Source organism: Xiphophorus maculatus, chromosome 4, assembly GCF_002775205.1.
Source record: "Xiphophorus maculatus strain JP 163 A chromosome 4, X_maculatus-5.0-male, whole genome shotgun sequence".
Lineage (NCBI taxonomy): Eukaryota > Metazoa > Chordata > Actinopteri > Cyprinodontiformes > Poeciliidae > Xiphophorus > Xiphophorus maculatus.
The window spans coordinates 33,447,232-33,474,240 of record NC_036446.1 but is presented as its reverse complement, the minus strand read 5'-3'; the positions used below and the strand labels follow the sequence as shown (position 1 = coordinate 33,474,240).

Sequence of the window (27,009 nt, the reverse complement as noted above, 5' to 3'; positions counted from 1 at the left end):
TGTCACCCCCACATGAAGCCAAACATCTTAATGTTAGCTCTTGCTCTCTGAGCTCTGTCTCACTTTGTGTCTGTGTTTGTCATTGTTTCCAGAACTTGGGCCCAGACCATCCCAGGTAGGGTGGAGTTCTTCTCCAGCGAGGGCTCTGACACTTCTATCCCCATCCCGATTGTGGCTTTGAGGAATGTGGACGATTCCTACCCACCTCAGAAGAAGTCCTTTATGATGCTAAAGTACATGCACGACCACTACCTGGACAAGTACGAGTGGTTCATGAGGGCCGACGACGACGTGTACATCAAGAGCGAGCGGCTGGAGAGCTTTCTGCGGAGCCTCAACAGCAGTGAGGCCATCTTTCTGGGCCAGACCGGGATGGGAGCCCGGGATGAGCTCGGAAAGCTGGCTCTAGAACCTGGAGAGAACTTCTGCATGGGAGGTCCAGGTGTCATCATGAGCCGTGAGGTTTTGAGGAGGATGGTGCCACACATCCGTGAATGCTTGCAGGAGATGTACACCACCCATGAGGATGTGGAGGTGGGCCGGTGTGTGAGGAGGTTCGCCAAAGTCCAGTGTGTTTGGTCCTATGAGGTAGGAATACTTTTACTTCCCTTACTTCCAGTAGGGTTTTTTTTTATAGAGCCTTTTCTCCTGTTACTCATCTTTTGCTTTTGGACGGTTCTTCTGTTAGTCCAGCTCAGCCCTACTCTGTACTGAAAGGTTTGAGCTTTTCACATGATGATGTTAGGATTGTGTAGCTGCAGATTCATCCTTTGCTACTAATGATCAAGTGTTCAACGAAAGGAATTCTTCACTGAGTTTCAGGCAAAAATGTTAATTTTGTTAGTTAAAAATGGGATTAAATTATTTGTTTATTTGCATCTTTTAATACATTTCTAATGTTGCAGAAATAGATGTAAGTGGTTAAATAAAAAATCTTCTGAATGTGTCCATATTTTATCTGAGTAATCATCAGAATAATGGATTATTAATATAATTGTTCATCTTTCTTATAGACCTTGGTTGGTTTGGAGACCTTTTTTTACTTGAATAAAATCATCATTTTAAGACGTAACCTGGCTTCTCTTTGTCTGAAATTAAAACTGAATTGATCTCAAACATTTAGGAGTGATGATAGAAAAAGTGAAGGAGGTGAATACTTCTTCCTAGGGCTGTAACTCTGTCCTGGAGGATCTGGAGGTTTTGTATCTCGGATGTTGGACCTTTTAACTCAACTGCTCATCCCTCACTGTTCACTCTCTCCATCCTTATCTTCTAAGCTAATATTTACAGTTGTTCATTTCCAGTGAAGTAGTTTAGTTTGCAAAAACTATTAATGGCCTGACACATGAGCTAATGACTGGGGAACAGAGCTGCAGTGTGTGAGTGATGACTGCTCTCCAGGAAAAACTCAGTTTCTGCCACGCTGCAGCACCACTGCTTAGCCCCCGCTGCTTTCACATCATTAACAGTATTTACCATTTTGTTTCCATGGAGATAATGCTGACATTACAACACAGGGTCTTGGAGCTCTGCCATAAGTACTCAGTTGAGGCTCAGCACACGTCATCTGCCTGACGTCAGAAATTGTTGTGGAAACTTGACTCCCTGCTGAACATCACCAGAGCATCCAGAGAGGAAGTTCACACCAGAGGCTGGGGACGCTCTGCTGGGAACCAATCAAAACCTTTCACTCACATTTCTGGGCTAAAGCTGCAGGAAGCCTCTTTTATACATAATATGTTTTAAAAATGTTTATTTTATTTTTTTACATATTTGTTAAAATATGTAAAAAATACATATTTTTGCTCTCATTTCATAAAACAAATAATTTATGATAAAAATCCACTTCCTCTGCCTTCTCCCAGTTCTCCTATTGCAGTCTGCAGAAATGCACCGCTCGCTCAGAAACAACTAATCAGAGGCAGGAGGTGGGGCTTAGCGCTCCTCACGTCCTCCACCTTTCTCTCTGATAAGCTGCAGCTGTTTTACAACAACACAGGCAGGCTAGTTAGCATAGCCACCGACATGGCGGACACACTGATGAGCGATGCCTCGACACGCTCTTATCTCTGGGTTCATCCTGCTGATGCCATCCCTTGCTCTCCTCGCCTCTGTCTCCGTGGGAGACCAAAGTCTCAGCTTTCATTTCTCATATTGATGATGAATTTTCTCATGAACTGAGTCTAAAAATCCTGACTAACTTTTTCTCCTTGGTTAAGCACCCAGGCACTTTGTAAATAATTACTGTCGTGTATCAGAGGAGTGGGCTGCAGATGAGACTGTTAGCTCTAGTTACCTCAAAAGAGAAATTAAATGTCACAATCCATATCATACATGTATCTTCAAAGGCTTCTGAATGGTGATGCTGTGGGGATGAGGTTCCAGTACCAGTCAGTGTAGCAGTGAATCTGAAGCCTATGCTGAAAAGTGTAGCTGTAGAGAGAGACTTTGCTGGCAGGAAGAGAGGAGCTCCTCTCATCTCTGTGGTTTTCACATGCTTGTCTAAGTGAGATTTTCTTAGGTTTGTTGTTACAAATATAATGAAGGGAAGATGCAGTTTAATTTCTATAGGTTTTTAGCATACACTACTAGGGCTGCAGCTAACGATCATTTTAGTAAACAATTATTCTGAAGATTAATTGGGTAAAAAAATGTAGCAGTTTCTGCAGATTCTGTATTATAGAGTGTTAGAAATACATTTAAAAATGCAAATAAATATTTACTTCCTAGAAGTCACTAACAGCATTTCTTTAGTGAACTCTTTATCATTTGTAGCAAAGCATCTGCAGCTGAACAATCCTTCTAACACCAACATGAAAAGCTCAGGCCTTTCTGCTGGACTGAACATCAGTACAGAGCAGGGATGATCTGGTGACTACCTTGGTATTCCATTTAATAATGGAATAAATAGCAATAGGTGCTCAGTAAAACTTTCTTTTACAGAATCTGAACCAGATGATACTAAAAAAGCCATTTGAATTCTGGGTAGAACATATTTACAGACATTGAAGATTCTTTTCATGTTAAATGCAAGATGTAAATATTTTTGTACAGTTTTGGCTTAATTGCCTTGATGTGTTGATCTTTCAGCAAATTACCTTTTTTTGAGTTAGCATACTGTAGTTGGCGATTAATAAATTAGTTGACAATTATTTCAACAATCAATCAATCAATCATAATTAATCAAATTAATTGACTAGAAGTTCCATGCTTGTTTTTTGTATGTGAATTATATCCTCACTCTGCTCTGCCTTCAGCACGTCATTTAGATGGTACCTATGATCAAATATCAGGATATGAGTTATTAAAGGTCTAAATTATTGAGATAGAAGGTTTTAGAGTTTAGCATCATTTCCTCCCATTGGTGTGGGAGGATCAGGGTTAGACCGACGTCTCTCTCCACATTCCTGCTGGGAGAGCTCATTCCTATCAGGAAATCTCCAGCTATGAAGCTTATTGTCTGGGAATCAGTGACTGAAGCGTCCGCAGCAGATCATCAGCACACCCTCCTCATCGTCTCCAGTGTTCATGTGTGGAAATGACTTCAGGGATTTCAGCAGGCAGTGCAGGAACTGTTTCCACCCAAGATGTTGAAGGCCGGTGTGTGTTTGCTCCCCTAAAATCCCAACTGGTGACAGTTTCTGCGATTGTCGGAGAACAGCTGTGCTACTTCGCTGCGGCTGGGAAAACATGCTGCCATGGCCGCTGAATCCACCCCAGACTTTCCAGGAAGACCAAAGCCTGAAGGTTGAGCAGCAGTGGAGGTTGTAGAGGCCTTTCAGAGAGCTCAGTATGTGGTCAGCCTCGGCTATTTTCAGACATCCTGTGGCAACCACGTCCAAAACCCGTGTCCTGTCACTTTACGGCTGTGAAACGGCTCGCCAATGAATGTTTCTGCTCACAGTTCAAGAATAAACAGAAAGTGGAGGCGAGAGTGGTGAATTAGTGGGAATTATAGCTCTGCAGCATGAAGAACAGACAGCTTGTGTCTCTGCTAGCAGGTCACTTGGATACAGAATGTGCAGAATGCTCATTTTTTCCTCCTTCTTGACTTGAACTGGAAAAGGAAATGTTGGTTTGCCTCCCGACTCTGTCTGGGATGATTCAGCAGAGAGACCTGAGGGCTTGGAGCAGCAACTGATACATGCACATCTCAATACTTTGGGATATCACTGAAAAAGTACCCATGTAGATGGCATCTACGATCAAATATCAAAATATGAGTTATTAAAGGTCTGAATTATTGAGATAGAAGGTTTTAGAATTTAGCATCATTTCCTCCCATTGGTGTGGGAGGATCAGGGTTAGATACAAACTTCATAAGTATACAAACTTATGAAGTTTGTATACTATACAGATCCAGGACACAGGGCTGTATATGTCAAGATTTTATTTCTGTTCATGTAGGGTGCCTTCACACCAGTCCTTCTGTATATGGTCCGCTTTAATCAAACGGTCTAGAAAGTCTGGTTTGGGGAGGAGTGAATGTGAGTCAAACTCTGATGCCGATCATAAAAGCTAACTCAGGTTCACCTACAAACTCCAGTCTGGGTTTGGTTGAAGTGAACTCTGGTTTGGTTCAAATGCAGTGTGAATGAAAGCAGACCAGACACTGCTCTAAAAGCAGAAATCAGATTTGAGTGCAGGGCATTCTGGGTAAATATAACCAAAAAGAAACACACAAGTGTAATGATAGCAGGAGAAATGGATCATGGTCTTTTACCAAAGATAAAAGCGAAATTCTACAACTGCTACGATCTGACGTCACTACAATTGGTTTTGTGAAGAAAGTTGTGTTCAGTGTCTTCTTCAGAGGTTGTTTCTTTCAGTGGTTCTTGTTGCAGCGCCACCACAGGCAAAAGGGGGAACAGGTTGCTCAAAAGGTTTGGTTGATTTGACTCTGTGCAATGTGAAAGAGAACCACAGCAGCTGGAAAATACTTTTACCCCAATCGAACCAAGTTTACCAAACTGTCAGGTGTTAAAACACCTTTAGATATAAATAGGATTTATAACAAGAAATGTTTTTTCCTACACAATGTTGGCTTACTGACGAGCTTTTCCATCTACTGTAGAGTATCTGAACTTGGTCTGGGATCCTTTGACAAAGCTTCTCTTTTAAAATGCTTGGATACACCAGTCTATAACCAGAACCATCTTGTTTTATCAGTGACCTCTATTGCTCATCCTCCTTGTTGAGGGTGTCAGTGATCGTTCACTGGAGAACTGTAGACCATCACAGTCAGCTGGCTTCCCCGTCAGTGGTATAGATCATAAATGAGTCAAACTTTATTCTATTACCTATCATTTTTATTGGCTCTCTATGATCATGGCACACATGACATTAACAGTGCTTTAATGTGGCCTCCACACTCTTTGCACTTTAATATCCAGAGGGGTGGAGGGTAAGGGAGGGTTAACAATAGCCTTTTATTTTAAGGATCACTGAAAGAGTGCCAGCTCCAATCTGCAGCTCTAACTCGGTTAATGGGAATCACAAGGCTGCATTGCTGAGTCAACATCCTAATCCTGAAGTCTCCTCAGTGGCGTGCAGAGTAGCTGGAGCAGCCAGAGCAGCCGGGCCTTTCAGAGCTCTCTAAGCTTTCCTGCGCCTGGCAACCGCTCTCTGCTTCATTTGCATTCTGTTTTAGGACCTCTGATTCTGAGCAGTCCACCACTGAGAAACTGCTTTTTGAATAATTCTGTTGAATGGTCTATTTTATTAGAAGTGTGATTCTGAATACTGGTTTGAAACGGACCAGTGTGCTGTGTGCTGCTCCATGTGGAACCTGCCACAAACCAGACTGCTTCAGAGCAGCTGTTTAACTCAGCTGGCTGGGGCGACACGGAGTGTTTCTGGATTCTTTTTACAGCTAAAAACGCTTTGACTTCACCATTTGATTTGCTGGAGGGTAACCACAGGTATAGCAGTGACTGGAAGTGTCGTTGGTTTCAGTTGATGTGCAATAAAGGGTCAGAGGAATGACTTGGTGTTCAGCAGACCGGACAGGGCCTCCTGGACCTGCTGCTAGCTTACATTTAGTAATAGTGGTAGGAAATGTGTTAGCAGCTATTAGCAGCTATGTAGTGTAAGGAGACACGAAGAGAACATTTGATGAACCATAACCTTTCAGGGTCTAACATGAAGAATTACGGTACCTGAGCCCAGTCTTTAGAAACCCGTCTGACCAAAGGATTACTCCTGCTAACCTGTCTCTGACGTCAGCAGTCAGGGTTTGTGCTGCTCAGGGGTGTCTGTGTGAGGCAGCAGCAGAAATAGGATGACTTGCATGTCAAACTTCTGCTGCCTCCAGTCTGCCTCCATGTTTGTTTGAATCTAGAAACAAACATGTGGACGACCCAGAGTGTACCATGTGGAGTCATGCTGAGCCTGTGTGTTTTCCCTGTCATTAACTCCCAGTAGGCCTGTTACAGTGGCTAATTTTACTGAGCAATAAATTATCCCAGAAGTTATTGCAATAAATTACAATATTTTCAACTAATATGATGGTAATAGTATAATAATGTAAGAACACAATCTCAAAGATCAAGAAACTTTAAATTCTAACCAACATTTAACACTGGAACTGGAAGTCATTTTAAATATCCAAAATAAATAAAACAGAAACAACAAATAAAATGAAAAATTAATCTCTGGGAACAATTATCCTGAAAAAAAAAGGCTAGATGAGACCAAAGCACCAGACTGAAGACTTTTGTCATCTGGTTTTGGTAGAAAGAGAGAGAGAAAAAGAGAAAATGAAATGTTGATAATTTCACTGAACTTCGATCCAGAAATGCACAGCATTCTGGGTCTGGATTGAATTGAGCCGTTTTCATAAAATGATGATTTATATATTGTATATGATTAAACTGAACTGAATCTTCTTGCCAAAGGTGTACAATGTGTTTCTATTCAGTAATGTAGTCATACCAGACTGTTTGTCCATGATTTGTATGTGGGATAAGAAAAGTAGTGAGGTCCTCAGGCAGCGCCATTTACTGTGCACTATAATGATGCTCATCACAATCAGTCACAGCACCGATTCTAAGCCTTCACTATCCAATTAAAGGAGATTAGTTTCTAAGAGTCTTACAATGACCATACAGGTTGCCACCATGTGTTTCCTCTTTATAGATGAAGCCCTGAGGAGCCGTCATTGATTTATTTGAACACTTCTTATGTCTGCTAAATAATTTGTTCATTCTGGTGGATTGAAACTCTGATATGGTGCAGAATTCAGTGGTTCAGTCCAGTTGAACATCTTAACCCAACTACTTTTATGTAAGACTACATGTTCTCATGTTGGAGGAATCCTCAGGCATTTGTTTCCCATCACATCTACAGCTGCTCTTATAAGGGAAATATCTAGTACACCTAACAGCAATCCTATTCAGGTGTACTTTATTGATCCTAAAGGAAAATTAAATGTCATAACTCACATCATCCAAATATGTTCAGAGTCATTGTGGATGGTGATGATGTAGTCAGGAAGGATCTCATGTCTAATGACTGTCATGCCATGATCATTATCTTGGCAGCAGAGATGATGTTCCACAATATTATGTCCTGGATATAATATTGTTGTTGGCGGCTCGGCTAATCCATGTCTTTTGCTTTTGCTGCTGCTCTGTAAATCTCTGTCTGATTGTATGGTTAGAAAGTGGGAGAGAGAGTCTGGGAAATTATCCTTGATCGTTCCGATAAATGGAAGAGGGTACAGGCTTTTCTGTATCCACAAAGCCCCCATTTGACCTCCTGGGATTTGGGGTCATAGTTCAGGTAAGATTTGAGCTGCTCCCGGTGGTAAAAACAATACCTTGTTGCCATGGTTATGTATCATAACAACTGGCCAAAAGTAAAAGAGTAACAGCAAAAGGTCCTAATAGCAATGATTCAAGCAAGAAATTCTGAATAAAAGTTTAGAAAAAAGAACCAATCAGAACCAACAAAACAGAGCCACTTCAACATGCTGTCACCAGGAGGGGCGCTGTTCTAAAATCATCATCATCATCATCCAGTGCCCTTATAATCTGGGATATGATGATCAGCAGAATCGGATGCAGTCAGTCACTTGCTGACGTTGCAACTCAACAACTTTACTTGTATTTAAAGCTCTGAATACATTAGGACATCCAGTCTGTATAAGAAACTAGACAGAGCTCTGCTCTATGCCTGTTTGGTTCTACAACCACAGCTTCATGTTCTGAAAGCTCACATAGCCAATGATCTCAGTGGATTCACTTGTATGATGTGACTCTGGTGCATAATGGGGGGTTTGTGGTTTATTTACTGTGGACACTTGACCTTTAAGAGGTTTGAGGCTGGTATCCAACCACACTCACCAGGACCTTCCACACTAAACTCATTGGTATTATTAGTGGCATGAAATGCAAAGAATGTTGTTATGGTTGTTTCATTACACACGTGTTGTAAATGTGGTTTACATCTAGAAAGTGAAGTGTAAAGGTTTCATACCATCAGAATCTCATAGCTGCCCTTGGCTAATAGAGATTACATAACTAGTTTCCTCACTTTGTGGGGCTTAATAACTGCACACAAAATCTAAGAAACTTTATTTTTTCATGGACAGAATTTCATATGCTGTAATGTTGGATTGAGGTTCCTGGAAGTAGACTAAAATAAAACCTACTTGGCTCCAGTCTTCCATAAAATGGAATCTATTTCAGCTGAAGCTCTTACACTTAAGAGACATGGATGCTGAGTGAGGGACTGTACATTATTCATATGCAGATAGAATAACATCTTAATACATTTAAACCTTTTCTCATTGTCATTCTGTTCTGGTAGTCAATTTTTGAAATCCCAATATAAAGACCTACTTCTCAGTCCAGCTCATTAGTCAGAAGGTGTGGAGCAGCACTTTGAACAGCTTTCATTCCTCTGAACTGAGGATTTATTGAGTTCAACATACAGAGTCCAGTAATCCAACCAAGATGCAGTTAAAACATGAGTTACTTTATAAAAGGCCTTTGGTGAAACAATCTGCTAAAAAAAACTTACGTGATGTTCACAAATGATCCCATTGTTTTGAATGGCTCTTTACCTTGAACAATATGGTCTGTTGGTGAGAACTGTTTGTTTTTTACAACTTTGCTTGCTAATAATGCACTGCAACAGACATTTTTATTAGATTCAAAAATATATTTAATTTGTGAATAAATGTAATACAAGAAAGGAGTGGAGGTAAAGGCACACAGAGTACATGCTCATTGCTCATAGTTTGTTTTCATCACGTGTCATGTGTGCAGCACAGTGTGTGACCTGGCTGCGACGCTGATACAGGCCTCATGCAGCAGGAGAAAGGAGAAGTCATGGTGTGGTTAATGTTTAGAGTTAAGTGTTGTTTAGTCCGTTGTATTAATTGTTATATTTAATGGTGCAGAAGAGGATTTTCCTGGTCAGTCACAAATGTTTTCATTTTTATCAAGACTCTGCACCGCCCTGTGTGTGTATTATTTCTAGGTAAAGGAAGTCTGTGTTGCAAAAGCCTGTCCAGTTGCTCTGTCACCATGACTGTTGGTAGAAAAAAACTCAACTGTCAGAAGCCCTAAACATGAAGCTGAGTCGTCTAAAAATGTGTCCCTGAATTTATGCACAGGCTTTAATCTTGTAGGACAATAAAAAGTAGCTCTTAAGTTGTTTTAAGCAGGTGGAGTTGATTAATAAGAATTGGTAGGAAAACTGATTCACTCCACTGGACTTAAAAAAAGCATTAAACAGTAGACTGGGGCAGTTGGTAACAAGGAAATGTTGGCTTAAGTAAGAAATTGATTTCGATGATTTTTATCCACTGGGACACAATAAAACATTCATATGCACTGGAGCTTCCTCTTGGTGCTAAAGTAAAGGGGTGTTTCAAGGTTCTAAATCTAAAATACCTTGAAGTATAAGATTGTATTGTTTACAGCATCTTTAAAATCCAGTTGGAATGGTGCATCATTTACACTCATGGTGGCAGCATCTTAGTGTGGCTCTGTTGTGTTGCTTCTTATTTCTAATTTTTGTAGACTTTTGAGCACAAAGAGCAAGTTCCAATCAACTCTTCCACCCATTATGATGATCAAGGATCATAGCTTCTACTCCAACATCTCTCTGCTCGGTCTTTTTACTATACAGACAGACAGAGGTTTATAGGACTCTAAATCTTTTGGTTGCTCTGCTAACCCAGAGAGACATTTGGTGTCACCCAGGACACCAACAGTGTGTCCTCAGGGATATCATCTCTGCTGCCCAGAAATTGATAAGTTAGCATGTTATGACCATCATAAGACTGTCATACAGGAAGAGGCTTCAGTCACAAGATTTATTACAAGACCGACTGCCAGTAGAAACCCTTCCTGCCCACAGCATCACCGTCCACAATAACTCTTTGAAGATGATCTGAATTAAAACATTTATTTATTTTATATTATTATTATGACCTAAATATCTTGAATCATCTTGTCTCATGACCTGAATATGTGTTGCTGCCCACTCTGTGCTTTTCTCTATGATAAACACACCAAGGAATGCAGAACGGGGAAACATGATTTTCTCTGGATCAGCCTCCTGACAAACAGTTCCTCTGTTTCCTCTTCCACACCTGAAGCTCCCTGCTTAGAAGGAAAGCAAGGACATTCTGATGGTTCATGTGGAGCTCGCTCTGAAACAGTTGCTCAAATGGCTAAATAAGCTTGAGATTTTGTTGATGGCCACCTACTGACATACTTCTACACAAAATCAGCTGCGAGAAAAATGCAAAACATACAAAGCCTTTATATTATCAATTTATAAAGAATACTGTTTTTTATCATTTACATCTGAATATTGTTCTGAAGCTAAATGTATAATATTCTTTATGTCTCACAAAAACTGCAGCAAATATTACAATTAGTTTGGGTTAATTTTTGATTCATTCAGTGTTTTCATCTTTAAGGGACAGTTATGAGGGGCTTCACAGCTGTCTTTGAGTTTTCTGTATAAATGCCCATAATAGAGTTGAGTGACAGAAGCATAATGATCCTGTATGTCCAGAAACACTCCTTGGTCTTTGTGTGTCCTCACTTCTTAAATATGAGCGAGAAGCTGAACGCGCAGGATGAACAGGATGAAGAAGGAATCCTTTGTGTGTGGTAGAGGGTTCTGAGTGTGGATTTGGGCTGTAGAAAGCAGCCTTTGTTAGAGAGCCTTAGCAGGTTCCACCGTCGTGTTGGGCTCATGTTGCTGAGCAGAGGCTAGAGGAGACATAGCAGTCACTAAGGTTTACTTTATACTTGCTGGTGATCACTGAATCACAAAAATGCAGACACCAAGTAAATTGTTTACAGTGTGAGATCTCTTCCTGTGAAGTCATCAGCCATAAGCTGAACTTCAAAAACATTCTGTACTCTGGAAAAAGTCAACGAGTCAGCCTCTGTGGAGGAAACGTGTCAATAACACTGAGGCACTTCCTCCTTCTCACGATCCAATCTGATTGGCTCAGGGGGAATTAGCCTGCAAGGCCAGGTCAGAACTGGAGACTCACCCTTCATATTGGCACAGAGTGGTATGCAAAATATATATAAAATATATTGGATATTCTCAATATCAAATCTATCGATCGACAGTAGATAGCCACTGGTGGGCCGATCACAGTAGGGTCGATTGATAGATAGATAGATAGATAGATAGATAGATAGATAGATAGATAGATAGTCCCTTAGGAAGATGACACTCCTATTCTGTGTTACAGTCGCAGCAAATACTGGACAACCATTACACACAATCCACATCCCTGATTGGTATGAAACATGTGAGTGAACCAGAACCAGAACCAAACATGGAGAAGCAGCATTCAGTTTCTATACACAACAAATCTGGGGCAAACTTCCAGAAAACTGCAAAACTACTGAAACACTGAGTTCCTTTAAATCAAGACTAAAACCCAGCTGTTTAGAGTTGCTTTTGATTCCATGTAACTGATCAACATATTTGATGTATATTGGTGATTTTAACAATGGCACTTGGTTTAAAGCCCCTGGATGGAAATTGTACGTTGCGGTTCAAGGAGGAGGCTTTCTGCTGAAAAGTGTGGCCTTAGCTCTGGAACCGTCTCATAAATGCAAAACTGAGGATGCAGGGAGGGAGAACCCCGGTGGGCAGTGGCGTGATGTGTACTGAGGTGGGAGGGATGCTCCATCCTATGAAAGGTGTGGGTGAATACAAATGTCTGGCAACCACATGACTGGGTCTTGACTGTTCAGCTTCCGATAAAGTATGTTGGAGCTCTGAGACTTTGCTGTTTGCTAGCATGGAGTCTGCTGTAAGATCCGTAGTGGCAGTAGAAAGAGTTTTGATTACCCTGAACATTAGAAGCACCTGCTGAGATTTAGGACCATGCAGGACTTGACTTGCTGCACCAGGATGGGTTGGGTTTATGTCGGGAAGCTTGTTGTAGCATTTCCTACAGATTCTGTCCAGAATCTGTCCAGCCTGCAGGCTGTGGGGGGCCTTATTGCTGTCTTTGTGCTGTTACTTAGCAAGTTTCACAGAGTGGCAGAGTACATTGTCCTGGTGAGAGAGACGACGGCTGTTGGAGAGTGTGGTTGCCATAGTGAGATGTGCTTTGTCTGCAGCAATGTTTAGGTGGGTGGTACATGTCGAGGTATTGTAGGATTCATGGCTTCCCAACAGAATTGGGCTCTTAACAAGGGAATCACTGTTTTTCACTTCAGATTGTGCAAACACTAACAGATCAAACTATATGTTGTCATTAGTAGGGTTATTAATGCTAATAATGATACTCAATAATAAATAGTTGCCAATAGTTGCCTGATTATTTCAGCTGAACTGTTGTCTGTTTGAGGTTCCTCCACTGTAATTTCATCAGACCTTACAGGAAATAGCCATGTTGCCAGTTGCTGGGAATTACACTGAAATATTTGGTGGTTTTTAAGTGTATTCATACTTATATGAATATAGATTTGCATCAGTAACTAATTGAAAACATATAGGCTTCCATCCAATCAGGAAAGGTTAAAGTTTTTTCAGTCAGCCTTTCTTGCTTTTAGTGTTAAACCTTGACCTCCATTAACTCTCAGCTCGTTGTTCCTCATCCACCTCCTTATTACATATAAAACGTTGTTGACCCACTACGGCTGCCTCACCAGGACAAACTTTGTTTAATGGGTGATTGAGTATTAGCTGCTGCTTTCTGAAGGTTCTGGGATGCAGTTTTGGAGAACTGTTTGCTCACTGAGGTTTAAATCAATTAACCCGTAATTTTTTCTGTTGGTTTGTGTTCTCTTTACCGAGAGAAAACTCCAAGCGAAACCAAAACCTCTCACTTTTTACAGACTCTCTCACCAATAAACAGACTGTGTGACAACGTTCAGTCTGTTTATTGGTCAGATATGTCCAGGGCAGGAGTACCAACTTCTGGGTTCTAAAGAAGTAGAAAACACAGTTTAATCAAATCATTAGTGGGATTCTGGGGCCTATTTCAAGCAAAAGAACAGAATACCAAAAGAATTTGAGAGTATGTTTTGAAAGTTTCTCTACTCTACCGCATCCCATAAAACAAACTTTTCTATAGGAAGAACTGTGGAGTGTTACTGAGAGCATTTGGAGGTGGTCTCTGTAGACTTTGGTCTCAGCTTGGTGTGATTTCTGTGTTCATATCTACACCATCCAGTAGAATCTGTTTTCTGCATTGTGTGTAAACTGTTGAAGTTCTGCTTGGCAATAAAAGGCAGGGAAGGTTTATTTGTGTAGCACAACAAGTCAATTCAAGTACTTTACATACACCACATAAAAGGTTATGGAAATGCCTTATTGACCTCAGGACAGCTTGTTTCTGAACAGGCTACTCCAGCTCCGTCTTACCTTTGAAACATTAGATTTGAGTAATCGGCCAGTCAGTCCCTCCAGGAGGTGATGATGTTTTTTGTGATAATTGCAGCTTTTTCAGAGCAATGTGGTCAAAGTCGCAAATTTTTTACATCTTTTTTTGTTGTTGTTGCTGCCATAGCATGATCTTACAAAAAAGTTGGAATTGCTGCACAGAACCTTCCCAATATAGACAGGATTTTAACATCGTTAGTATTTAAAATCCAAATAACATTTTAGTACCTTGTTGAAATGGCAGCCTCAATGCAAATAGAATCATGTCCAGAGGAGTTGTCAAAGTGCAAAGGAAGAATTCCATATTGGTCATTCAAGTTAACGTGAACTGTTTACACTGGGGGGAAAAAAGACAAATGGAAGAGTGTAGTGTCACAAGCTTTTATCTTTCATAAAACACAAAGTTAAATAAGAAGGAGCTTGTGACTGGTCAAAGTTCAGTGTTGAACGAATGAAATATATAAAGCATTCAGGTGATTAGTCAGAGTTGCAGAACAGTTGCGATGATTGGTGAAAATTGTAAGTCTATGCAAAATTTGCGAATTATGAGTGAATTTGCATGAGTAGTTGTGATTGCAGCATTGCAACTTCCTGGAAGGATTCATTTGTGTGCAAACAAGGATACTTTATAAAATCAAGAAGACTGCAGACGACCCTGAGCTTCTGCTTCCTCACACTGATACAACAGTGGCTTCAGTCAGTGGCTGCTTCAGATCTGCTGTAACTCAGACTGCTACTGGAGGTCCTTTCTGCTCACAGCCATCATCATCCACAACAACTCATTGAAGAACTTTGGATGATATGAGTTACAACAACGTTCAAATTCCCTTTGGATCAATAAAGTATTCTTGAATTGAATTGTTAGCCAGTGATCACATCCTGACTGTCTGAATGTGGTTTTCCATCACTAAGGTTGTTTGGTCCTGCTGGGTTTATTCTGGGCACAAACCATAACACAAAGTTTATAGACTGATGGAGAACAGAAGGAGTGTTGTTCACCCAGCAGTTCCAGCTGCATTAGACAGAGGGAAGCAGCTGACGTTTTCTGCGGTACCATGTGGGTTTGTGTGTGTGTAGGTATTGGACTCTCTTTCTGGACGGCGCCGTCAAGATAGTACAAAGCTGTGTAAATCCAGTTAGCACCCTCCGCCTCTCCCCCCACTCCAGCCTAGTTGAACTTCAGGACACCTGCTGCCCGTCACTAGGCCCTGACGTAAAGCTCCGCCCAGGGTTCCTTTAAAGCCTGTCAGAACCAGAAGACTCAGTAGATGGCTTTGGTTCTGGAGGAAGACTTCCAGAACTTTGCTGGATGGACCTTCAACTGGCATCATCTATCCCCTCCCCCAGTTTAGATGCTATCTGCTGTCCATCAACACCGTCCCCCTCCACCTAAACCAGCCATGACAGGAACAGTTTGATCAGATGAAGATGTTTGCAGAAGCAGCTGTGCTCCAGCTCTCCACCAAACAAGACGATGAGATCTTTCATCTTTTTGGGGTTAGAAGATATTTCTTTCCAATCGGTGGCTGTCACATGGCTGCTGGAAGGAGGCTGCAGATAATTCCCCAGGCCAGCTGCAGGTCACATCTGGAGCAGTAGCTTTAACCCCAGCACACAGCTGGAGCTGTACTAACCTGGGGCCTGGGTGGATGTGAGGTCGGTGGGATCAAACGGGGACAGGGTTGTAATTAGAGTCCCACACCCAACATGTCCTCTGGCAGGCTGCTGCTGCTGCTGCTGCTTTAGGCGTGGAACTGATTACTACATGCACCAGCTCTGAGGTTCAGCATTCAGTTTGCGTGCTGCACCAACAAAAAGCTGATAGCTGCAGAAATGGTTTGAGATTTAATAAATCAGAGGCACAAAACTTGTCAATGCCTCTTAGGCTTGTCGTGATAATACATTTTGCTAGATGATCAATTGTCCCAGAAATTATTGCAATAATATTGTCATTTTGAGACCATTTTCAGCTAACTTAATAATAATAATGCCATATTAATGTAAGTACACTATCTCAAAGATAAAAAAGCATTACCTTCTAAAGACCATTTAACAGAGACCAGAAAACAATTTAAATGTCCAAAATGTATAAACAAAACAACATTAATTAAAATGAATTATGAAGTCTCTGAAACCAAAATTGTGTTTAATAAAATATTCATCATTCAGCTTAGAAAGGTAAGGCAGGAGTTAATAATAATAATGAAACAAGTGTCTGTCTCATAACAAACTGTCTCAGCATGGTGGCAGTTTTAACAAATATGTAAAAAACTTTTTTTTAAATAAAAGTTACATGCTATGGCTTTAAAGGGGAGCATCTGTTTAACAAATGCTGTCCAAATGGAAATTGTCAACCTTATTTTAATTTATTATGCAATTATAAATTAATTGCATAATAAATGCAATTAAGCTTTAATTAAGCTACAGTAAGCTTTAATTAATTAAAGCTGGCAGGCTTACTGGGTGGTTAGTGGAAAACTAGCTTACATGGTGAAGTGGTCCACTTGTATTGCTATTATTAGCTGGTCTGATAAGCAAGAACAACACAGAGCAAACCTGCTGGTCTCATGGCCTTATAAAGCAAAGGCCTCGCTAAACACACCTCTCTGCATCCTTCAACACACTCACACACTGAACAGACGAGTCTCATCGGTGTGTCCTCCCTGACAGACAGGCAGATAAAATGTTGCTGTTGGATCAATACAATTATAGCAGGGATCATTTTCCTGAACTCGGCTCAAGCTGAGTGAAGAACAGGTTTACACCTACTGACCCTTTCTGAAGGAGTACTACAACATTCTTCTCAACCAGAGCAAAACACTAGACCACCCATCAATAAAACACATATTTTAAATAAAACCAGTTTGTTGAAGAGCGTGGAGGCCCCAGATCCACAGCAGAGGGCCGAGTGTGTACCAGAGCCTGGGGGCTACCACTGCAAAATCAAGCCCCTGATGGAGACATGTGGATGCCTGACTAACGTTTAATAAGAAAATCAGTTTTTCTCCAGTGGAACGCTACTGTTTGCTGTGTTTTGGAATAAAGAAGTGAGGGTGATAATGTTGTGAAATGTTCACAGTAAAATGTAAAAAGGGAAATTCAATGCCATATCATATCATCTAAGTATCTTAAAGAATCATTGCAGTCAGGGAGGGTCTCTGGTAGCAGTCAGTCTTGCAGATAATCTGAAGAAGCCTCTGACTGAAGTCTGTTGCTGTATGGCAGACATGACCTTCATGTCATGTTAACAGATCATCATCTGGACACCAGAAACCATGTTTCACAGAAACATGTTCTGGATGACATCAATTGTAGATTTTTGTCTGATATTTCTTAAGATCTGTTTTTATATTGAAACGTTTTATGAAGCCGACTTTTTGGCATTACAACAACAGCAGTCTGACAGAGGTGGGGCTGTCATGCACCAACCACCACCAGCAGGCAACATGGGTGGAGTGTCTTGCCCAAGGACACTATGTCAGAGGCGGACAGAGCGGGAATTGAACCAATTGATAAACCTCCACCGTCTCCACCATCGGCGGGTTCTGGAACAGTCGGATCGGTAACATCTGAACCAGGCTTCTACATACCAGTGAAGTTGTGAGGGCTGGAGGCTGTGTTTTACCTGCTTCACACACCCTGCACCTGTTTACACACACTCTGGCTCCAGCTCTGTAACTGCATGCTGAAATGAAAGAGTGGACCTCAGAAAGAGCTGATTTTTAATTATTTTTTTTGCAGTGGAGGGGTAATGCTGGGCGGGGCCTCGGCTCCAGATTGTAGGCTTTGACTCATTGATCTTTGTGTACATGTGTGGAAAGTGTTGTCACCAAATGTTGCTACACCATGTATTTACCTCCCTTGGCAACTCTCACTATCTGGTTGCTCTCTTGGCTGCAGCAGCTCCACAAACCTGGTGCAAACTGCTGCTGCAGCTGCTGTTGCTGCAGTTACGCAGCAGTTGCACCAGGCTTGACTAATTCACAAACTTGAGGTTTCCCCCCTTTTTTTTTTTGAACATTTTTCTGGAATATTTTAATTGGATAATGAAAGAACATGCTCTGACATGTTACTTCATTATTTTGGACGATATCACAATATAAGGGGTTTCATATCAGTCAATATCAATAAGAAGTTTTTTTTTTTTCTTTTAAATATCCAAAATTCTGCCAAACTTGTGACAGGGCATTTCCTGTTTCATCCTCAGCTTCCTCTCCAGCTGCTGTTTTCATTTTCTCCTTTCACTCCATGCTGTTCTTTTTTTTTTTTAAGCAATTTTGAGCCACAGCATCAAAACCTTTAACTGCTGCTGCACAAGTTATTCAACGGTAACAGTCAGGTTGTTGCTAGGTAACCAAAGAGAGAGTGAGTTAGTTGATGCCATCTACTCTTTTTGGCTAGCTGTGAGAGGCTGACCAGCTACAGTCTTTCCTCTGCCTACATCCCCCAAGAGGCTTTGTGGTTCTGGATTGGAGATCAGTAAAATTATTGAAAATTCTATCAGATTATGATGATGTCTGTTATTATTGATTTATTGCCCATCTCTATGCATGCTGCAGCAGTGAGGCCTCTGCTCTGTCCAGCCTGATCTCAGTCCTGCAGACTTTGCCAGAGTTTTGGGTGGTAACGTGAGAGAGGCTTTTATTCTTGCAGGCGTTGCTCTCTTTGGTTCTTGAGTCCATTAGTGGAGCTTATCTCCCATTTCTCCCTGGGAACATGAGCAGATAAAACCAGGTGGCTTTAAGGAACAAAGGCTCTTTTCTGCCATCAAGACTATTTTAATATTTACACAACACACAAACCCAAAGAGCCTGCTTTTATTAATCCTGGGGTAATAAGATATCCAGTGCAACACTGAGTAATAATGACATAAATCAAGATAATGAGCCTTGTATTGTGGGATGAAACAGATGAATGGAGAGCTTCTTCCTCTATGGTTTAGGTTTCAGCTATGATGGGAACTATGACAAACACGATTCTGTTACTTTACTGGTGTGTTTTTCTTTAAAAGGTTTTATTGGCTCTTGTAGCCTTTATTTGAAAGGGAATTGACAGGAAAATGAGAGAAGGGGGAAGACATGTGGCAAAGGTTGTCAGGTCGGGAATCGAACCTGCGACAGCAGTGTAGAGGACTAAGGCCTCCATATGTGGGTTGTGCTTAACCCCTGCGCCACCTCAGAAGCCCACTGTTGTGTTTTTCATTGAGTTGTTCAGATTTGTTTTGAATAAACTATGAACTAAGCAAAGCATTATGTTTGCTTAGTTCATAGCAAACTGAGCTATAATCTGTCTTTCCAGGACTGGTTTGTTGAGTTAGATGGTTCTGATCAGAGAACACGTTTCTAACTTCCTGTCTTCTTCTCTGTTCTACCTGGAGTTGGTCAAAATCTGAATCCCAGTAAATCATTAATGGGCCAAACCTGTCCTCCATTGGTCTCTGGTTTGTAAAGGTACCAGGCAGATCTCTCCTGCTGAACCCACTATAACAAGCTGTTTTCCCACAATAACACATTTTGCTGGATGATAAATTGTCCCAGAAGTTATTGCTATGAATGATAATATTGTCATTTTGAGACAATTTTCAAGTAATATAATGACAAAGACATAACAATGCAACAACGCATTCTCAAAGATCAATAAACTTTAAATTCTAATGAACATTTAACACTGGAACTGGAATATATGCTAAATATCATAAATACATAAACAAAGCAACAAATAAAATGAATTATGTAGTGAAGTCTCTGTTAACAAAATTGTCCTTTAACAAAAGAACTGATTGAGACCAAAGCACCAGACTGAAGACTTTTATCATCCAGTGTTTAGTAGAAAGAGAGAAAGAAACACAATAACTCATAAATAGAAATGATTGAGGTTGTTTAAATTTGTCGTGTGATGAATTGATTTATTGATTTATTGCTACATGCCTGACAGGAACATGTTGGGACCTGTGGAATATTTCTTCCTGAGGACGTGAAGCTTTGCTTCCTCAGTTTGTCCTTTGGGGAACATTCACCAACTGCTTTTTTACTTGTTTTTTTCAGCTTACTAAAAGTAAAATATAAGAAAATGTTCAAACACTTAATGCCTTTTCATTTCTGACCTCTTCACATGACACTGCTGATGCTGATCTCTGGCCTTGTGGCCAGATTGTCATGCTGATGTGAACCTGTGTGGCAGCCGTAGCTCCTCCACCTGCCACTGCAGCATCGCCTGGATTTAGTCTCATTCTTTCTATAAAAACATCTTTTATCATTTGAACTTGTTCAGCTTTTCTCTCTGAGCTGTTGACACCTGCAGCCTCTAAAAGCTGCAGATATGCACTTGGAATTGTATTGCGATATTTTGTGATGCTATTGCAATAATAAAAATTAGGATTAAAAAAATAATTTATTACTACATTTTCAGGTAACTGTCAGGCTGTGGCTGTATGGCACAGCATTCATGTCGCCACAAACACAAATTGTTCCCTGGAGAAGCGTTCCCGTTTGAAACAGGCTTCTTCAGGACGCCTCTTATTTAAAGATTTATATCACTAAACTGCATATAGAGACTTCATTTATTCATATTTTAAAGTTTATTGATATTTATTGGTGCTCTTGTGGAACAGTGGAAAAAATAGTAAAACCAACTTTTCCGAAAATACTGTTTAGTTTTTTTATTCAGTGTCATTAATCAAATTTTTATCACAATAAGAACTTTTTTTATAATAAATAATAAATTATATGAAAAATGCCCACCTGTGTTTTTTGCTGTGTTGACATAGTAACTGTTGATAGGTGGCAACTGTGGAAGCTGCCACCTAATGAGCTCAGTGGGAAAAGTTGTTTTTCAATCCAGGTTGGGGGTTTGAGTCCAGATCTCTCCTGCCACATGTCCATGTGCCCCTGGGCAAGGCACTTTACCCAGGTTGTCTACTGCTCTGTGTGTGTATGTGTGGTTCTGGTGTGAGGTGCTCAGAGTGGTCAGTATGCACATCTATTTCTCATCAGCAGACTTATCTACTTCCTGTTTTCTGTAGCTGTGGATGTAGATGAGCTGCTGCTTTTGTGGAATGAAATGATGCATCTATGTGTTATGAATCATTTGACCCTATAAGCCTTTTATAAGGCAATCAAAGATCCCATCTGTCCTGTTGGTCCGCTGGGTGTCACAGTCACAGGGTGTCTGTCTGAATTAGCTCTAGTCACATGCTGTCCTGCTGCCCGCCAAGCGGATCAATCCCAGTCCCACTGTGGAGCTGTCCTGCTGGGAGAAACTTTTCCTGGAGCGGAAAATGAATTTGGACACATCACCAGCGTTTACTAGACGGCCAGTCTCCAATTAGGTTTGGATGGTGGAGGGGTGTTTGGGGGGGGGGGGGGGGGGGGGGGTGCTTTTTGTCCTGCAGATTAAACCCCGCCATAGAGTGTGTGAGGCCTCTGACCCAGCTGGTGGAGCTGCAACCCCAGAGTTAGTTTATTTTTACTTTTAGCACCAAAATATTATTCAACTCACACCTAGAACACAGAATTGGCGTTTTCCCACAATATAGTGGACCCCTCAGTTAAACTGGGACCAAAGCTTCATCATTTCCAGCTGCTGTGGGGTTTTTTCGCAATAAAAGGGTTTGGTTGGTCAAAACCAACCAAACCCTTTGAACAAAATGTGCCACTCCTCACCTGTAGTGGTGCTACACCAAGAACTACTGAAGGAAACACTGAACACAACTTCCTTTTTCATGAGACGTAAACAGTGAAGTGGCGTCAGATTTTAGCGGTTGGAGGATTTCTTTTTTGTCTTTGATAAAAGTCCCAAAGCCACTTCTCCCACTAGTGCCAGACTTGTGTGTTTGTTTTGGTTGTATTTACCCAGAATGCCCTGCAGAATTGTCCACTTTCTACTTTTGGAGTGGTTTCGGTGTTGACATGTGCATTCAAACCGCACTAGATTTCACTTCTCTAGTGCACACCAAGGTGTCGAACCCACACCAAGGTTTGTTGGTGGACCAGAGTCACTTTTTTGGTCCACATCAGAGTTTGATTTCACATTCACATCTCCCCAAACCAACTAGAGTTGGATTAAAGCGGACCAAACAGGTCTGGTGTGAAGGCACCCTTAAATCTGATTAGGGTTCCATGACCCCAATCAGGAGGTTTGTGCTTGAAAACCCTCCAGTGCATCTGAATTAAACCAAAGCAGTGATGTAAAGAGCTTTCTCAGTCCGGGGAACCTGGGAGGAATTTTCATTTGGGGGGTGGGGACGTGTTAGCACCCGCTGCTCAGAAGCCTATTTCTCAACATTGGCCTAATAAACAGAAATCTTCAAACATTATAAACGACTCACACTGAATGACCTGAGGCTTTATTTCTGTTTCCTCACTGAAGTGTCTTTGTTTTTGCACTAGCCGTGTCTGCTTAGGTCGTGTTGAGTCTGCTGGCTTCTATATATATATATGTGTATATATATATAAGATATTTTCTACTATCATCTACTCCACACAAGCCCACATAAAATAAACAAGCTAAGCCTTTAAGGCATTCCTCTTTAATATCTGGAATAAAAAGTTCAACCTTCAGCTTCCTGGAACAGTTTTTCCTCAGATTAGGAAAGCTCGTTGGTAGGAAGAAATGACGGGAGATTAATGAGTGTGAAGAAATGAAACTAATGACTGCAGCAGTGAAGAGTCAGCCTTATGACTAAAGCTATGGGGGGTTGTGACCAGCTGGCTGCCAGCTGATGACCCTGCTGGGTGCCGTCTGGGCTTTCATCCAGCATCACTATCAACTCAGATTTATCAGGAAAAACATGGCATTGTAAAAATTTCATGCAAACATTGGCAACATGGAGCTTGTGCCTAGTCTGTGAGTCTACAGTGTTGTCCCTGGACAAGGTCACGGCTGTGACCTCAGCCTGGACCACAGCTGGAAGCTGCTTGGAGCTTTCATGCAACCATGGCAACATGTCTAGAGGAGAGCTTCTCTCTGCGGAGGCTGTGATTGGCCAATCTGCTGCTGTGGCCGTCTGTAACCATCCATCATCTCTGACTTGTTGTTGACGACGGCGTTTAGAGTGCAGCTTCTACTGTCACCTGCACATTTGTCAGCTCACTGCAAGAAACCACACAGAGCTGGAGCACCAATGGTCTGGTTTCAACATCAGATCCTTGCATTTTCTTCCACACAAATTAACAATTTTCAGTTTATTGCAAATTTTCCCCAAAAGTGGTCAGAAACATTGGGTTTGAGTGATGCGAACTCTCACCTGCAGTGTTTCTCACTTCTACTGCACTGCTGCATCGGCCTGTCTTGTTAAGTTACATTCTGTGATCAATTCGATAAATGTAACAAAGTCATACCAGCGCAAATATTACAAAATTCCTTTAAAATGTAGATTTTGGTTGCAAAAATTCACAAAAACAATCATGAAATCCTGGAGGAGTAATCAACATGAAAAGAAGAATTTATTTAATGAAGAGGCAGCTATTTAACGGTTGAATAGGTTTTGTTGATACATTTTGGATCTGGATTTGGTGCAAAATTCCAAAAGTATTGACACCCCTTATTTAAGCAGTTAAATCTGTTTTCAACACTTTAGTCCTTGCTGGTGTTGGGACTAAACACCAGCAGGTTCTCCTATTGAAGTGTATTTCCAGTGTGTGTTTGTACTTGCCCTGGTTTCCTTAGGTTCATTTTTCATGTTCCACTGCCAGCTGCATTATTCATGTCTGAATAATGCAGACATGAGTACTGGTCTGGAGACAGTAAGGAGAGAATTGGTTCTCTATCTCCTCATGTTCAGTCGTCTTATGTGGACAGATGGATGCAATGTGACCTGAATTTGAACCTGAAGTGTTCTGACAGCAAACTGTCTCCTGTCTTTACAGATGCAGCAACTCTTCTATGAGAACTATGAACCAAATAAGAAAGGCTACATACGAGATCTCCACAACAGCAAGATCCATCGAGCCATCACTCTGCACCCCAACAAGAACCCGCCCTACCAGTACCGCCTGCACAGCTACCTGCTCAGCCGCAAGATCGCAGACCTGCGCCACAGAACCATTCAATTGCACCGAGAGATTGTCCAGATGGGGCGCTATGGAGCAGCCGAGCCCAGCCGAGAGGACCTCCAGCTGGGCATTCCTCCATCCTTCATGCGCTTTCATCCCCATCAACGAGAGGAAGTCCTAGAATGGGAGTTCCTAACGGGAAAGTACCTGTTCTCCTCCTCGGACAGTCAGCCACCTCGCCGTGGGATGGACTCCTCTCAGAGGCAGGCTCTGGACGACATCATCATGCAGGTGATGGAGATGATCAATGCCAACGCCAAAACGCGAGGTCGGGTCATCGATTTCAAAGAAATCCAGTATGGCTACCGACGGGTCAACCCGCTGTACGGGGCGGAATATGTGCTGGATCTGCTTTTGCTGTACAAGAAGCACAAAGGGAAGACCATGACGGTTCCCGTGAGGAGACATGCTTACCTTCAGCAGACCTTCAGCCAGATCCAGTTCAGGGAAGAGGACGAGATGGATGCCAGGGCTCTCGCTAGCCACATCAACCAGGAGTCTGACTCCCTGTCCTTCCTGTCCAACTCTCTGAAAATGCTGGTGCCTTTCAAGCTCACTAGTTCAGGACAGGACCAGAGGGAGCCCAAAGAAAGCAAAGTTAACATCCTGGTGCCGTTGTCGGGCCGCTACGACATCTTTGTGCGCTTCATGGCTAACTTTGAGAAAGTTTGCTTGATCCCCAACCTGAATGTAAAGCTGCTGATTCTGCTGTTCAGCACGGACAATAACACCGAGCGGGTCAAGCAGGTGGAGCTGATGAGGGAGTACCACCTGAAGTACCCCAGAGCTGACATGGAGATAAAGCCCGTCGCTGGCTCCTTCTCCAGGGCTCTGGCTCTGGAAGTGGGCTCCCTGCATTTCTCCAACGATTCCTTGCTCTTCTACTGTGACGTAGATCTGCTCTTCTCCAGCGACTTCCTGAAGCGCTGCCGGACCAACACCGCCTTGGGGGAGCAGGCCTACTTTCCCATCATCTTCAGCCAGTATGACCCCAAAGTGGTGTACTCTGGGAAGGTCCCCAGTAACAACCACTACGTCTTCACCTCCAAGACGGGGCTATGGAGGACCTACGGCTTTGGGATCGTCTGCGTCTATAAGGGGGACTTGGTCCGAGCCGGGGGCTTCGACACCTCCATACAGGGGTGGGGGCTAGAGGACGTCGACCTTTATAATAAATTTGTCCAGTCGGGGATCAAGCTGTTCAGAAGTATGGACACGGGGATTGTGCACGTCCACCACCCGGTCATATGTGACCCCAACCTGGAGGCGAAGCAGTACAAGATGTGCCTGGGCTCCAAGGCCTCGTCGTACGGCTCCACCCAACAGCTGTCTGAACTCTGGCTGGAGAAGAACGACCACGGCTTCAGGAGGCTGGCCAGCAGCAACGCCTCGGTCAGGACAGCATGATGAAAACACACCATGGCCGTTCACTTCCGCTTTATAACTCACTTTTCATCTATTTATTTTTACTACAGTGAAAGACTTTCCGTCCGGCGTTGTTTGACTGTTTTTCACGTAGGCAGCCTGGACTCATGTTGTTGATCATAGGAGGAACGTTGGTGGGTGCTAACCAGAACCTGAGGCTCTTCTCCACTGACAGGTTCCATCAGTGCTGAGGACGCAGCAGTTGGTTGTGTGTACCTCAAGAAGTACACAGTCATACTTGTAACGCATTGTGTTTGTCTGGTGTGTGTACTTTACCAACCAAGAGTACTCGGAGCAGAATTCCCCTCCTGATTGGGAATGTTTACACAAGGCCGAGCCTGAACATGATCCCAGCCAAACGTCCAATCAGAGCTGTTCTGTTAGACTTCCAGTGTCTTTTTTACCTTGTTTTTTTTGGTTAGATGTTGTTACACTGTTACCATTTTTCCTTTTTTTATATAAATATTTCAGTTTTTTATGATTTTTTAAAACTCTACTGCTGGATTTGATATCTGCAATTCACTTTGTTTTCTAATTTATTGAATTTGCAGGCTCTATTTTCTACCTTCTGATTTTTGAACAATGTGTATTGAAAAGATTGTATAACCGCATCAGTAGTCATGACATAGCCCTTTGTTTCTTCTTTTTTTGCAAACCTATTTTTAAACTTCTCACCAAAGATAGATCTGCAGTCTGCTTTAGATGTTCCCCTTGTTCTGTGTGTGCGAGAGAGAGAAGAGTGTGTGTGTGTGTGGGTGTGGGTTGCGTTCTTCAGGTGTGTGATGGTGTAAAGGCGGTGTGTTTCAGGCCTTTCTAACAGACTGAAGCCGCTCAGGTCGTCGTAGCAGCGTAATAAAATGGGAGCAGCCCTCTTGTCGGCCATCTTAAGTCACATGTTGCTGTTCCTTTTTCTAAATGACTTTGTTGAATAAAGTGTTGTGGCTCGGTGATGTGGGTGTGTCTGCAGTTTTTCTAGTGTTGCAATCGGAAATAAGTCCTGTTTGATCTTGTCTCCCAGGTTTTCATGACTCTGTCATCAGACTCATTGCTCCATGAATGCCTAATGAAGCTGGTAGTGTGGGAAAACCATGCCCACAATGATCCAGCTGCAGTCCCTGCAGCTCCTGCTGAGGAATCCAGCCTTGGGGACATTCCTGGGCTCCTCCATCATTATTAGTCTGGAATTATTTCACAACAAGGTCTAGATGCAGATACTCCCAAGCATTTGTTTCCTTGTGCCCTTAATGAAAATGTAAATCATGTCTGGCCGTGGCTTAAGGGAGGGCTGGTCCAGAGCGACTTCTTTCCTCTACAGAAAGAGAGCAGCAATGTTGGGATTTCCACCAGCCTCATCCAGCCAGCCGGGGCTGGAAGGAGGGCGAGACGGAGCAGGACAACATCCAGCTCAGCTTTATACAGCACTGCTCAAAAAATCGATACAAACACTAGAGTGTCTCATGATTAATAGTTGGGTAAAGCCATTTATTGTAAATCATGACCCAAACTAAAACTGACATACTCGTGTTCTTAAATCATAGTATTGTCCCCTTCAACACCCTGAAGTCTTGTGTGGGTCAAGAATTTATTTCTCGATTCTGACGCTTCTAACTCTTCCTGACAAACAGCCTCCACTAGCTGAACGTTTTCA

General features: G+C 42.1%; 1 protein-coding gene across 1 annotated transcript in view; it reads left to right on the top strand.

Moving 5' to 3' along the window:
- chsy1 (chondroitin sulfate synthase 1) overlaps positions 1 to 26,311 on the top strand; it is a 32,078-nt gene extending 5,767 nt beyond the window's left edge. The window contains exons 2-3 of the mRNA XM_005802661.2: positions 93 to 588; positions 23,751 to 26,311. Coding sequence (XP_005802718.1) covers positions 93 to 588; positions 23,751 to 25,343 — 2,089 coding nt within the window. The 3' untranslated portion in view covers positions 25,344 to 26,311. The remainder of the gene's footprint in view (positions 1 to 92; positions 589 to 23,750) is intronic.
- Positions 26,312 to 27,009: the final 698 nt, after the last annotated feature.